The 16,203-nt window shown below is 36.8% G+C and overlaps 1 protein-coding gene across 2 annotated transcripts in view; it reads left to right on the top strand.

Annotated features, from left to right (window-relative positions):
* CHRDL1 (chordin like 1) overlaps window positions 1-16,203 on the top strand; it is a gene marked incomplete at its 3' end in the record, with an annotated part of 106,019 nt that overhangs the window by 75,887 nt on the left and 13,929 nt on the right. For both annotated transcript variants that reach the window (XM_080909615.1, XM_080909614.1), the window contains exons 7-8: window positions 6,218-6,285; window positions 13,868-14,036. In XM_080909615.1, the coding sequence (XP_080765741.1) occupies window positions 6,218-6,285; window positions 13,868-14,036 (237 nt within the window). The remainder of the gene's footprint in view (window positions 1-6,217; window positions 6,286-13,867; window positions 14,037-16,203) is intronic.

Raw genomic sequence — 16,203 nt, 5'->3', positions numbered from 1 at the left:
AATTTTGGCATTTGATGGTTTAGAAACAAAATGTTCCTTTTTCTGTGTGAGGGCTAAATTATCTTCTTAATAGGCTCTGCCTGCTTAGCTAGTCTAAACTCTTTCTTCTGTTAATTACCTATATAGTTGTAGCAGTCCCTGAAGCTTGGTTTTTCCCACTCACTCTATATCAGCTGCTTTTAAGGAGAAGGAGGAAAAAATCAATGGAGAGAAAGGAATGGAGGAAAGGTAATAGATAATGCTCGCATGATAATTTCAAAGTGCTAGACACTGTTGCAAACATTTTCTTTATATACTAACTCATGTTTCAAAAGCCTTCAAGGTAAGCATTATTGCATCTGTATTAATAATAAGAAAATGACACACAATGAGGTTGATGGATTTGTCCACTAAGGAAAATGACACTCAGTAAGGTTGATGGATTTGTCTAGTCACACATTCAGAAAGAGGGAAAGCTTCGGTTTGTAGCCAGACTCTGCAGTTCCACTCTGCTCTCTTAGGCATTTAATTAATATATTCTGCCTTTCAACTTGGGGAAATGGAGCAACTTTGAGGATTCTCTTATCTCCGAGGCTACTGAGAAATGCAGTGCATGTGATGATTCTGCCTCTAGGGACTAGATATGGTACCCTTGGAAGCCATGACCCCATTTTTAATGATGAATTTGGATCTATTTATCTATATTACCATTGAGAGGAAGGAAGAGTGTTGGTCATGTAGACCAGGTATGTACTGGTTGCTTTACCATATCTATGCCTCTGACACTCAGCTGCAAATGGGTTGTCATGCTCACAATGTAGCTTTAGAAAAGTACTGTTCATGTTTCTGCGTAATTGCCTTGCACATGGCAGGTGGAGCTCTCATAAATCCTTCCTCTGTGCTTGATCTTCCATTTTCCCTCAAAAGGTATCAAACACTATCTGCCACTGTTCTACTGGTCTCAAGTCATTCCTTTGAAAAATCTGGAAATACTGCATCTGACCCTGATGATTCACTTTTTTAATGATGATTAGAGTGATTATATAATTCACCATATAAACCAGACATTTCAGAAATCAAGAGATAAAGTCAAAATCAGTGTGCCTGGAAGAAAGCAGAAGAAACAATAAAACATAGCTTAGCCTAGATATAATGGGCCTTATGGCCACTGTTCCTCTGATGTCCTAAGTGGTTCAGAAGTGAGCACACACTGGCATACTTTTCTGTTGGGGACTATCTCCATGGGTGTCAGAATCTCATTGCACACATAGTCTTTTGAGAGATCAGAATTTGTTTCTTTGACCCACTCAAGCAAACCAGAGATGAATGGAAGCCGTGTAAGTTATAAAGAGTTTGAATTTAAACCTAGTTTTTGACCATTTTTTCAAAAACTTGGTTTCGATTTTTCCCATTACCAGAAAGCCAAACCATTCCAGCCACATAGGGTACCACTCAGAGTATAATTGAGATGAGAATGAACAACACATGTAGCTTTTAAGGTTAAATGAATGTTGTTTGACATATAGTACACTAGAGTTGTTTTTCATTTGGGTCTTAAAAATTGGTTACAATTACATCTTGTTTCTTCTCAGGATTAACTAGAATGCATCCATCTCCATTAGAATCACTGTTCTGTTTTTTCAAAGTCCTGGTTGAAAGAAAAAAGTTCATATCACTCGAGAGAAATTGTCCAGTGAATTGGGAAAATGAAGCAGGTTTTTTAGGATGTCCTCACCTATTTTCCCCATGATATGAGAGCTAAGATTATAGATGAATATGCAGTATCTATTTTTAGTAATCAGACACTAACCAGGTCTAGAGAACTACTTTTAGGCATATAAAGGATTGGCATCTAAAATGACCATTGCAGTCTGCCAATGATTTCATTTAGGTTAAGTGAAGAGTTGAAACTTTTATCAAATGTTTACTAAAGTGATAACATTTAGGTAATGTCATTCTGATGATTTTTAAACCTCAAAGATTACAGAAATACTAGCAGTCTTTGATGTCTGTTATGGAAGGAAAGAGATAAATATTGCATACAGCAAAATGTTTCTCTCTGGTTTTTTCTCTGTCTTTCTGTCCCTGTCTCTGGGTCTCTGTCTGTCTGTCTGTCTGTCTGTCTCTCTCTCTCTCTCTCTCTCTCTCTCTCTCTCTCTCTCTCTCTGTGTGTGTGTGTGTGTGTGTGTGTGTGTGTGTGTGTGTGTGTGTGTGTGCGCGCGCACACGCATGAGCGCATGTGCATGTACTCAGAAGTAATGGCCTGCGTACTTTTGTAAGTGGGTAAAATACTTCATTTTATGCACATGTATCCATTTACAAAGAGCATTCATCTTCCACTGCCATTCTTGACACTGCCTTAGCTCATTTGCTTTGCCATCTTAAGTTTCTGCCTAGTTGTGACTACATGCTTCTGTAATGTTTCTGCATTTTGACTAGACTGTAAGTACTTAAGGGCTCTTTAATGAGGAACCCTTTCAAAACTCCAGTGCCTTTCAAAACTAAACTTCAGAGACAGCTGAGCTTAAGAAACCACTTGTTTGCTAATATCAGTCAGGAAATCATTAAAAATGAATTTGATGAAGAGAGCTGCGCTGTGATTTTTCTTTTGTAATTTATTTTCTCTCTTCAGCCCCTCAAATTTGGCTTGGAGCCATATCATGGAGCTTTATTATATGTCATTTTACCATTTGCTGGTAAATCCCTTTCTAGTTTCCAATCTTCTTTCTGGTCTACTTCCATTTGGCTCAGACCCACCACTGCCAACTAAAACAGGGCAAAGAAATCTCAGCTTATCCCTAGGCAGTCACTGTCAGGGACATTGAACACCTCTCCAGATTTTCAGGCTGACAATCATTTCATTCTCTACTTTCTTCCTCTCTGGTCACATCAGCCACCAGTTTTAACACTTTTCTTTGGTCTTCAGCCATAGGACTTAGCTTTCCTCCCTGAGTAGTGTGCAGGGATGCATAGAGTATGCATAAAGAATGCATAGCTTGTGATCTCTTACTTTCAGCTGCATCCTGATGATACTCTGAAGTTTTAGTGAACCCCCACTACTCTACGCTCTGGTGCCTGAAGAAGCTTCTTTGGGTATCATTTGTACTATAGGACCCTATATCAAAAAATTAATAGCAGGTGAAATGTGAATTCTTCAACGTGCTTTTGATGTCCCTATTTACAACCTCTCTTTAACTTCAAAAACATGCTACTCTCTTCCTTCTCCTTCCAACCCCATTCTCTCTAATTACTAGCCTCTTATTTTCATGATCTGAAATTTGTATTCAAACCATACTTGCTTTCTTCCTCCATTGTGCAGCTTGCTCTTTCCAACACGCTGCTTCTTTGCAAATGTCATTCATTTCAGCTGAGGTATTCTGTTCATGTCAGTGTCCCTGTGTCCCTGTAAACACTCATAATCCACCTCTGAATCTTGGGGCATAGTTTATTTAAGGTGTGTTTTTCTTATGATTCCATCTGACTTGTTCATCCTCCCACTCAATATGACCTAAGCTCTTTTAATTTTTTCCAGTGGCTGATCTTCGTATGTTTTAAACTGTGTCTTAAACTGATGTCCAGTCACTTCCAAATGCAGCATGAACATTTCGAGAGCAGGGGCCCGGCATTATTTCTTTCACTTGCCATAGTATCAGTCTTTCCACTTGTTCAGCATTCAAGGCTTGTTATTGACTCTTCAGTATTATTTCCAGTCTTGGCCAGCTCTCATTGTAGTCAGTCAGAGTTTCCACATAGGTTTTTATATAGTCTTTGTCTATCCTCCTATGTCTTGCGTTCACACAGGAAGGAAGCTGTACTTTCAGCCACACACTTAATTTGGTATTTTTTTTTTTTTTTTGAAGTTAAGTTCGGTTACATATTAAGGTACTCACTGATATATACCCAACAATATACCAACTGTTCCAGCCCAGTCATTTTTAAATTTCTGTATGCATCCAACTCTATTGATGAGTTCGTCAAAATCTAAATTACTGGCCCTCATCCCATATTTTCTGATTTAGTAGGTCTGGGGTGGGATCCAGACTTTTGATTGTCTAACAAATTCCCGGATGATGACAAGACTACACTTTGGAAAGTAGTGACCAAGAACATACAAAAATAATCTAAGACGCAATCTCTTGTTTTAAGTAAGTTATAGTTTGTCCAAAGGACCAAGAATCATTTAGCAGACAAAAATATTTATAATGATTTGTCATTCATTTATGTAGCAAATACTAAGTGAATTCTATGTGCAAATTGTTATTGTCAGTAGTAACTTATATCAGTGATCAGAGTATGCAAAAATCTTGATTTTCATGGTAGAATTATAATGGAAGAAAATAACGAGAACAAAATATTAAAAATGTAAGGTACTCTAAAGTTTTCTGGAGAAAAGGAGTGGATAAGAAATATCAGGATGTTCAGACATTTCCCAGTTCCATCATTTTATGGTGATGCAGTCACAAATGCTGAAGAGTAAACCATACTCTTATAGAAGAAACATGATTGTTCAGGAGCATTTGGCTTTGTTATTTTGGGTGTGTTAATTTCCATGAACATTAGTTAACTATGAATAGCTATTTTTACTCTCTGAGCTTTGGTTTATCCATCTGTTCCATGAAACACTTGGACAAAATTGTGTCTGAAGTTCTCTACATTTGTAAAGGTGTGGGATATCAAGTAAATGATCTAGGCACTGGAGGTTACGCCTATAATCTTAGCATGTGTGAGGCTGAAAGAGTAGACTATTAAAACAATTTTCAAGCCTTTTCCATCGCTTAAAAATTATATAATTTTCCTCACTAGTACTATCATGTACTGGATGAGTTAACATGTTATGATTTAGTTCCAAGGTTTTGAAAGCCTGAGAGATAAATTATAACAAACAAAAATTCTTTTTTCCCACATTCTGTGTTACCCCATTAAATAGCTGATTGGTATTTAGCATAATATATATTAAATATACATTATACATACACACAAATACTTACATATATGGTTGTATGGTCATAAGTAACCAAAGCTTCTTGAAAATTATCCAATTTGCTTTTATTTTAGTCAACTATTAAATACCCATATATTTTGTATACTTATGTTTAACAAAACCTTAATGTAACATCTTTCCCTTAAAAATAGTTACTCTGAGTTGGGTCTGGTGTTGCACTCCTGTAATTCCAGCACTTAAAGCAGAGGAAGTATCTTAGCAGAGGAACAACCTGAGCTACATAGTGAGTTCCAGTTTAGCCACAACTACATAGAAAGATCCTGACTTAAAAGAAAACAGCAGCTATTCTGGAAGACTTTTGTAATAGGGAGTTTACTGTGCAAGTAATGTGTTTTATAGACCTAGAGAAAGGTGTCTCAGATCAAATTAAAAGACAATACTATGCTGTTTGATTACTACAGTGCTATAATACAGCTTGAAATGTGGCATGATAACCCCCTTTTGCATTATTCTTTTTATTTAGGATTTAGCTTCCATGTGATTTTTAGAATTTTCCCTATCTATATATCTGTGTAAATGTGTGTACATATTGCTGTTGGTGGTGGTGGTGGTGGTGTGTATGTGTGTGTGTGTGTGTGTGTGTGTGTGTGTGTGTGTTTGTGTGTGTGTGTGTGTGTGTGTGTGTAACAATAACTAAAGAAAAGGAGTCCATGAATTTGAGAGCAAGTGAGGAAGGACATTGGAGAAATTGGGAGGGAAAGGAAGAGTGAAAATGTTGTAAGTAGAGCACTATTCATGTATAAATTTCTAAAGAAATATGCAAAAATAAAAAAGACACCATTTTAGATATTTCTTGCTATGATTAAATACTCTAATCATAGCAAGTTTACTTTTACTTTCAGATCAATTCATAGCTTCTCAGGGACATAACAGCAAACTTAAATCTTGACCAATGAAAATGTCAAAACTCACTTTTTTAAGGGTACTGTAAAGCAGAAGCAACGATAATGGCTATATTAAGGTGAAAAGCTATTATTTTCCCTTTTATATTCCAAGTTCTGGATAATGTTACCAGTTGATCTGTTTAGAAAATGATAACTTTCTTCTGAGTTGTTTTGAATCATGGGGCCCACCCAGAATAATTGTCGCGTGCTGTTTCTTGAAGGGTAGCCACAAGAGCTAAACTGCTGTGAGAACTTTAGAGACATGGTTCCAAAAATGTGGCTGTATCAAAATGATGACAGTTGCCCCTTCTATGTATGTGTGATTCTTTCTTTATTCTTTTTTAATAAACAGGGGATGGAGAATTATCGTGGGAACATTCTGATGGTGATATCTTCCGGCAACCTGCCAACAGAGAAGCGGTAAGTGTGACAAGCTTCAACATTTCCACACTTGACAGTAGCTAGCCAAACTTTCCCCATGGGTATCAGTCTGTCAGATCCAAAAGAAGACCCATTTCTAGCATCAGTTTTCTCCTTCCTCCAAATTTTAAATGATGTCACCACCAACCTGTAAACATTTATCACTGACAATTAGGGCAAGAACGGGAACACATTGCACCATGACCTTCTGTATAGGGCTGAAGTTGGGACTCTCTTAGACTGACCTAACAAGTCTATATGTTCTCTCTAAGGAAGACAATCACCATGACTATTCTCAGCATGAAGACTTTCTGTGGCATTTTAACATAATCCACTTTATCCTTTTGGTCAGATTCCTTAGAAACCTGAGACTTCTTGGTCTTGTGGATAAAAGAAAAGAGAATCTGGTCCATAGATTCTCTTTTCTTTTCATCTTATTTCTGTTGTTAGTACAAATCTCAGAATAAGTAAGCCTGACAAGCAGGACTATTTATATATATATATATATATATATATATATATAATATATAATATTTTATATTATATATTGTATTATAACATAACATATTTGTATAGTATCACATGCTATATATAATAATTTCATGAGTATATTATCCATTATATATAATATTTTCATGTATATTACTATATATAGTAATAGTGTATGTTTAATAAATTAACAAAATATACCATCTCTAAGAATGACTGTCTTAGAAGAATTACTCAAATATCTTAAAATTTGAAAAGAAATTGTTCTGCCTCGAAGAATGAATCCCATTAAGGGACTTATAAAAGTCTTTCCAATGTACAATGATGTTTGACATTGCACACAAACAGGTGTTCACTGAACCCCCTATATAAGAACTATTTTCAAAACCTATTAGAGTATTGCTCTCATAAACTTAAATCAAATGAACATAAATATTTATCAATGTATGGTTGGATACATACACCTAATCATTATTATATAATAAGATTTTTAGTAAGAATATAACACAGGTTGACACCAAACCTGAGTTCTATCTCTGGGACCCACATGATGAAAGGAGAGAATCAACTTAATTTTTCTTCTGACCTCCACACATAAACAAACCATTGTACATGTATAAACACACACGCACACACACACACACACACACACTAAATAAATTATAATTTTAAAAAGTAAAGTTGTATCTAAATGTAGGAAATCAGAAACAAAAACTTAAATATGATAAAATAAATGTAAAATCTGTATGTGCTTTTATAAAAATATACAAAAGAGAGCTATCTGAAAGAACATTTATCAATATGATAATAATAGTAATAAAGGACCAGAAATAAGCATGATAAAAGCAGAATTTAATTTCTTTACCCTTTTATTTCATGTTTTACATGGTATGAATATAATTTATAATAATATAATAAATGAAATTAGCTAATTTTCTAAAACCTTAGAAATTGGAAACAAGAGAGTAGCCTAGGTAATTATAAAGCAGGCTATTTTCATAAATAGAGAGAGCATGATGAAGGAATCACAGCAGTTGCTATTGAGTGACAGTTTCAAACATCACCATGTCACTCAGGCTATGATTCTCTGTCATCACTGTGGCTAGTTCTAACTTGCACAGCCCATCTTGCCAACACCATACCAAAAGCTTCAGCAGTGATAGTCCGTAGTAGTTTTGCTTTGCTTTATTACTTGGTGGTATTGTATTCTAAATATTGCTATTTGAGACTTAGTGTACAATTTTGGACAAGATGGTAACCGGTGCGCTGGGCATCTCACAATAGTAATATTTGTCCCACAAGAGAGACTGACTTCTCACATGCAGGGAAAGATTTTTTCCATTCCACTCTGTCTGATTTAGAATAAGATACTATCCAGATCCTAACAAAGCACGGTTTCGGTCTCAATTTTTTATGTTGTAGGTTACTTCTTTTCTTCAACCCAGGTTTTTGTTTTTGTAAGAAGTTGAGAGCATTTGTATTAGCGGCTATCACTAATTGTCAATCAAAACTTTAGTCCCAGTCACATTATTCTGCTTGGCTTCCACAGTAAGCACTGAAACCACTTTAGTAATCTTGCTGGAAGATGTTATTTATTTTCTCTCCTTCTTTTATTCCATGTATGCTACTCAGAATCCCCATGTCTTGTCTATCAGCTTCACTATTCCTCCTAACTTCAGTAAGGGATTACTTAATCTAGGATTGGAGTAAGGAGAGCAAACACTTGGCATTGGTAGACCATAATGGCCAGATGGTTCCCTTTATTCGTAAAGATTTCCCTTTGTTCTGAGGGAGATTGTTATTGTAGAATATAATTTGAATAATACATAGCATCTATAGTAATGGAAAACTATATACCTGGCACATATTAGGCACCTAATAAATATATATGTGTTGAGTGACCAGGTATATAAGGTAAAATAAAATATTTGTAAAGATCAACTCTGAGTTTTACTCCTCATTAAATTTACCATTAGGCTAGTGAAAAGTTTGGTAAATTGGGATTTCCATTAGTATAATGAAGCACCATGACCAAAACAATTTTGTTGATGAAAGGTTTTTTTTTTTTTTTTTTTTTTTTTTTTTTTTTCACTTACACACTTCCAGGAAACAGTCCATCAATGAAGTAAGTCAAATCAAACAGGCCAGGAACCTGGAGTCAAGACCTAATGCAGAGACTACGGAGGGGTGCTGCTTACTGGTGTGCTCCCCATAGCTTGCCCGGTCTGTTTTCTTATAGAACCTAAGAGCACCATCGCAGGGATGATAACACCCACAGTGGGCTGGCCCTCCACCATCAATTACTAGTTAAGAAAATACATTGTAGGCATCTTATGGAGACATTTTTTTTCAGTTGAGGTTCCCTCATCTCCAGTGACTCTAACTTGTATGTAGATGACATAAAACTAGCTACTGTTGTATAGAAACAACACGAAACAGATAAAAATTCACATGTCAGTTGATGCCTGTGCCTTGGACTGCCAGCTGTCTGACCCCCTACTTGCCCTTGGGTGTTAGAGGTGAGGTAGCACAGAATCAACAGTACAGACAGGGAGCAGGTGAGAAATGCTGCAGCAAGTTTGTCTGGAAGCTGTTTCAGCTTCTTTAATACCCTCTACCAGTGCCCCACTGTTCCCAAGAAAGTATCTCTTCTAAATAGCAGTTCCTGATTGGCTGGCATCATCTGCATCAGCAATTCTTAGTCTCTCAGGCAGTCCTCAATTAGGTCCTCCTGCAGGAGATGCTTTTGTGGCTAAGTGGACCCTGGCATTTATACAGAGGTGGCCATACTGTTCTTCCTTCAGTCAGTCTCATTGTCAAAAAAATTTCAACTTGTCTATTCTAACTGTATAGAATTTTACTGAAAAATATAGGACTTGGGCCTCTTTAATTCCAGTGTAAGGTACTCTTATTTTTTAATTTTAATAATAAAACTAATTAAATTTTTAATGTTTTGGGAAAGACATTGACCAAAAAGTTCTTCTAGATAAAGACTGTAGGTTGATAGTGATTAAGATAAAATTATTTTGATTATGTAAGTTAGCATACATTCTGAAGACACCTTTCAAACCAAAATTTCTTTGTAGCTTCAGATAACTATACTTTCAATTTTAAGAGATAATACAGAGAGATCATATGTGTTCTTTGCCCACTTTTATCCAATGGAAATGTCTCACAAATCCATAAGAAAATAGTTAGAACCAAAAATGCTCATTGAAGATCCTTTTGGGACCCTAATATTTTACATTTCTACCAATAAAATAATTATCCCATTTTAAAGATTTCATTTGTAGTTTCAATTTTTGGTATACATATGTACATACATACATACATACATACATACATACATACATACATACAGGAAAGTGCATACATCTAAGTACTACACACATAGAAGCCAGAAGAGATTATCAGATATAGACCTGAAGTTATAGATATTTGTGAGCCATCAAACATGGGTTCTGGGAAACCAAAATTAGATCCTCTGCAAAAACCAATATATTTTCTTAACTGCAGAGCCATCTCTTCAGTACCCCAACACCATTATCCTTTCTTTAAAAATTCACTAATACATAAAATTGTATCAGTTACTGGAGTACCGTTTAGTATTTCAATAATGTATGCACTGTTTAATGTTTAAATCCTGTTAAATATATCTGTCTCCTCATTTATAATCTGTAGTCAAAGCTTTCAAAATTTTTTCTCCCAGATGAGTGCAATATGTACTTTGTTATTGTTGTATACTATCAGTAACGTGCCAGTTCTTCTTGCTGCTATCTAAGTAAGACTTAGGGCTCATCTTTACCCCATCCCTTCCTTCTTACTACTTTCCCCTGGTAACATACTCTACACTCAATATATGTTTTAGATTCTTTATATGAGTGAGAACCTGTAAACTCCTCATACTTTAAACACAAGGGCAAAGAAAAGAGGAGTTTCTGGGAGAGCATCTGCAATGGAGGAGCTCTTTCTAAATGGGAAAAAAAATCTTCTAGACTGACCTCAAAAGCTGAATAGTGTTTTCAGACCTTCAAGTTAATAATCCAGAAGTACCAAAATACTGAGCAAAACCATGATCTTTCTAGCAAACATTTTTTGCCTTTCTCCTCCTCTCAAGCAGCTTTTTTACAACTATTTTTAAAGATAAGCTCCAATTTCACTTACAATTCCAAGACCTCGATGCCTTTTCTTCTATGCTCCAATTTAATAGGTCAGACTGGCTCTTGAACTTTTTTTATTGGGTCAGAGAACAGACTGCAAAACAGCCATTCTACAGACTTTGAAGGTTATATTTAGGAAGATATATGCATGTTTGCATGCCATAGAAATGAATGAGAACAAAGCCCATAAATGTGAAAGAAAGCAAGGAAGGTTGGAGGGAGGGAAATGGAAGGAAAATGTTACAATTATAATATATTCTCAAAAATATAAAAAAAAGTGAAAACATTCACACACAATCATTCCCTACCTCTTGCCCCAAGAAAGTTCTTTATGTTTATGAGTCCCTAACTTGTGTTCAAATTAGATGCATCTGTAGACTGTATAAAATTCCTGATGCCCAGACCTAACCTCAGACCAGTTATCAGAATCTCTAGGGGTCACAACCAGTTCCTGGCACTTTTTTTTTTACAGCTCCTTGGGTTATCTTTACATGCAGTCACAGTAGAGTTCTGTTTGTATATACTGTTCTAAACACTATAGCTGAAATTCTTTCTGTTTGGAATAACTTTTAGCCATTCCTCTCCTTCCTCTTTCTACATCTTTTCTTCTTTATTCCTGTCTCTCATCTAAATACTCCCACTTCATCCTCAAAACTTCAACCTGGTATTCTGAACAAAATCTCTCCATTCTGTCCTCCAATCCATTGCCTGTAAAATAAAAGACTGGCAAGATGGATTATAGTGAGCAGAAGCTACTTAGGAGGAAAGATTGACACAAAGTTTCAGGATATATCAGTCTATCATGGTAGAGACTTGGGTGGGTCAATTTGTAGTACTGGGAACAATGATTGGAACTCTTCACAGGGTAGAGACACAACAAGATATAGAGACCTAGACTGGAGCAGGAAGTAATTGGTCCATGTCTAGTGACTCACCTCAATCAGACAAATCTCACATCTCCAAAGTTCTGATACTCTCTCCAAAAAGTAGCACCAAGGAAGGGTCAAGTATGAAGATATTTCAGACTTAAGATGAATGTGTGCAGCTGAACAGTCTACAATAGGCCCTCTGCTGGAAATATCGATGCTTCTGGTTTTGTTATTTGTAAATTTGCAACCATTGCCCATACTACTCCCCAGTGCTAAAGAACAGTTTTGTGTTTTGTGCTCACCACTGTGAATCGGAGAACATCATGTACTTGCAGCTTTACCCAGGTCACTCACTGACCCTCTCTAATTGTGTTGCTGTTGAACACCTTTCTTTCAGCAGCCGTGGATCACCCACCATGCAAGCTTACTTTTTCATGTTTCTTTGGCAAAATGTTGTCAAACAACAGGAGGGAAAGAACAGCCTGTAATGGTCTTTATGAAATGCAACTGATTACATCAGAAAGAGATATATAAACCATTGTGGGAATGAGAAATATTTGCCCTAAAAATCTCATCCTTGTGCATGATAACAAATTGGAGCAAATTCTCATTTGTGTGAACTGTTATGCAATGTGTCAGAGTACACTCTTAGATATAGAGGATAATATTTTATGTAATAAGTTCAAAGAATTCATTTTATTCCCGTTTCTATTTACTTTTCTCTTCTCCCAAAGAATTTTTTTCTAAAGATGCACTTATGATATATAACAAAATAAATTTGTTTCATGGTAAGCTAGAGTCGAAGGATTCCCTAACTAAGCTTGTCTATTATCTCTATCACTGAATATAAGGATCTTCCTTTTTTACTGCCTTGTGAAACCCTTTCATGGACTTTTCTTTCCTCACTCATAACACATTTCTACAACAGTGCATATTAATGCTCTAATCCTTAACACTGGATTGTTACTTAAGCCATCCCTTTCTACCGGAACTCTACCTCAGCTCCAGAGAAAGAGAAGGAAAAGACTAGTTGAACCTTGGACTCTTGGTAAAAGAGTAATGGTTACTATATCAGTACCAAAAGACTTTGCACTCTCCTTGGGAAAATACTTTTATTCACTTAACAGCTATGTATGCATACAGTCTAGATATTACACATTGTTCTCTGCACCAGAGATATAGCAGTGAACAAAACCATGTCCTGGACTCTGTAGACCTTGGATCCTACAACTGTCCTGTATCAGTGATCTGCTGTGTGATCTATCACATTGCTTGCATTTCAACTCTCAGAATACATTGTCGGGACCCTATTTGACCCCCAGCTTTTCCTTCTCCAGTTCACTTACATGTACAGGGTTTAGTACCTTGAAACAAACTTTTGGTTAAGTCATTTCTCTACTTAAAAAAAAAAATCCCTCAAAGGCCTTTACACTCCCACCTCTATCATTTACCAAATAAAGCACTTACCCCTTAGCTTGTCATTTAAAGTCCTCCATGATCTGGCTCCAACCCCTTTTTGGAATGTTATCCTTCAACTGTTCCCTTTTAAGGACTCTATGTTCTTTGCTACACCTTCTCAATTTGGAAACATCTGCCTGGAATATTCCTCACAAAAGGCCTGTTTAAAAAAAAAAGTCTACCCACTGTTCATGGCCCTGGTCACAAACCCTCCCTAATAAGCATCTTGCCTCATAATTTAAACACCACTTTGGATGTTTTCCTGTGACCTGTTACCTTCTTCTTTGTGTTGCAGACTAACCCTTAAACTGGTAAACATGAGTCTCTTAGCAAAAAAGTGACTTTAGACTTTTGGGCTGCTTTCTTCCCCAGGAGTTTCTTCAGGAATCTAGTACCACCTACCAGGAAAGGAAAACCTCAGCAACTTGTCCATGCTGCTTTCACACAGTGGCATACTGACCTTTGTTGGTTTAGAAATGCATACCATTAAGAGCTGAGTTTGTCACTAAAAATCAAAGCCATTGAATTATTGCTGTCATGTGTAACTCAATGCCTGCCATCTCATTGTTGATATTTGGTTTGAACTTTTTCTCTTGTCATTTATAGAGACATTCCTACCTCCGTTCCCCCTATGATCCTCCACCAAGCAGACAAGCTGGAGGTCTTCCTCGCTTTCCTGGGAGCAGAAGTCACCGGGGAGCTGTCATAGATTCTCAGCAAGCATCAGGGACCATCGTGCAGATTGTCATCAATAATAGGCACAAACATGGACAAGGTGGGTGACCTCCTCAGCATGCCTAATCTGGGACAGAGGGCTTTATCCCATTTACAAACGAACTGCACACTTTCATGTGAATCACTTAACATGAAGTCTGCAAAGTGAATATGAAAAAGTGACTGAGTGTAACTTATAAGACTTTCCCCAAATGCACCCAGAGTAGTGTACACAAGTGCCCTTTGTGCTTATGAGGAAGCCTCTAACACTTTGGCCATTGCCTGTGGGTGTTGGAGGTCATTTGGGAAAAATCCACTTTTTTTTAACAAGCAGGACACCCAACATTCAAAGGTAATCGGTGCCAAACACTTCTGAAACTCTTCTCAATAGTTAAGTGTTAAATGTTAATAGTTAAGTGTTAAGCTTTTCTCCTGGGACCCTTGTTAAATAGTCCTGGATCCAATCTTAGAGATTTTGCTAATGTGGATCATGCTTCCAACTGAGCGAGCCAGTGAGATGTCCAGAAACCACCTAGCTGGGACTGGGACCACTGAGCAGGTTAACACTGTAGTCCACTCAGCCATGAGTCTGGTTGCATAAGCATCTGTATATGTTCATTGGTTCGTTTTTCTCCCTTCTGGCCTCAAATACCCCAAATCCAAATATGTAGGTGGGAAGGAGAAAAAGGCATAATATCGACTGATTCTGAGTTTGTTGAGTAAACTGTCAATCAGTGGAACCAAAACTCAACTGGTTCCTTTTTACATAACCACAAGCATGTTTTAATTTCTTCAGAGAGAAAAATAAATCAAAAGGCAATTCTTTGAACAGGATAAAAGTAAATTATTAAACCAAATGAATGAATAACTTGGGGGAGGGGAACAACCCATTACAAAGAAGTCCTAGGATAAAGCCCAACAAAGATGGTCAAGCCAAACCTAGTTTATCACATCTGTTATTAGTTATATGTAAATTTCAGATTATCCATAAAAACATTACTTTTTAACTCTAATAGCTGAAGAGAAAACTCCAAATGCAATTTAACAAAACAATAGTTATTAATATGTATATTAATTTATAACAATAGAAATACGTATTATTGACATGTTTGTTTTGAAATGTATGGCCTTTAAGTTGCAAGGCTTTCTGACACAATGTTATGGAAGGAAGAAGAGTTAGGTAAAGATACAGTTGGAATTTTCAATCCTAAATTACTCCCAGTAGAGTCCCTTTGCTCTGGAAAGCATTGCAAACCTTAAAAAATGATCCAGGACAAAAATAGACTGTGAAAGCCTCATATAATATAATTTCCCTAAGAACTCTTCATTTTTCACAGTAGAAGCCCATCCCCTGACAACCTTGGTGTCCTACAAAAGCCCTGGCTGCTTCGAATTTCTTTATCTGACACATTATTTGGATGCAGCCCTTTTCTTTTGACCTTTCTGTTAGAGTTCACTGAAGAATCTCTTGTCTTCACCTTCACGCCCAAACCCCAGCTGGATGATTCAAGAGCATCTTTTGGAATTTTGTTGGTGAGAGGAGGCTGCCTTCCCTTCTAAGGCTACATTTTATTCCATTGCAGAGTGTGGGATTCTGCTCAGTCTGGACTGTTCCCATAGACCAAAGGTTTAGAAGGAAGACAACACTTAGCTATAGAACTCCTTTTCCCATTAACTGTAGAACTCTTCTTAATAGTGCTTCCTGCCCTGCGTTCCTGAGTATGGGTCACACTTTACCTGAGCTCTCTCCATAATGACTGAGGTGCATACTCTTAGATCTTTGTTAAAAATCACAAAAAAGCAATAAGACGCCTCCATTTGAAACTTGAATCCTGCCAAAATGTTCTTGAAGCCAACTCTGGCCCCACTTGTTCAAAATATTCTAGAAAACTGCGTTACTGTGTCAGGAGGAGAGAGGAAAGATAAGGGTGGGAGAAAGAGCAGTACATCCTGTCTGACTTCTGTGATTCTGTTCATAGCCCTGAGCCTCACTCTTTAGTATCTATTGAAAATGGCTGTACACTGGAATCTTCTCCAGCTTAGGTTCTTGGAAATCTTTACACAGATTGACCTGTTACAGGGCCCAGCACGCAGGCAGTTCTTGTGAAGTACAATAAAAGACAGTCAACATCGTTCATATTCTTTAATGTGACCCAGTGGACTTGATGAGAAAGAAATAGCCCAATGATTCATCCTGAGTCTGTGTTGCAGCCAAATCAGTCAGTTCC

Source organism: Micromys minutus (assembly GCF_963924665.1).
Source record: "Micromys minutus genome assembly, chromosome: X".
Lineage (NCBI taxonomy): Eukaryota > Metazoa > Chordata > Mammalia > Rodentia > Muridae > Micromys > Micromys minutus.
Note: the sequence above shows the minus strand (reverse complement) of the source record. Positions and strands in the feature narration are given on the sequence as shown.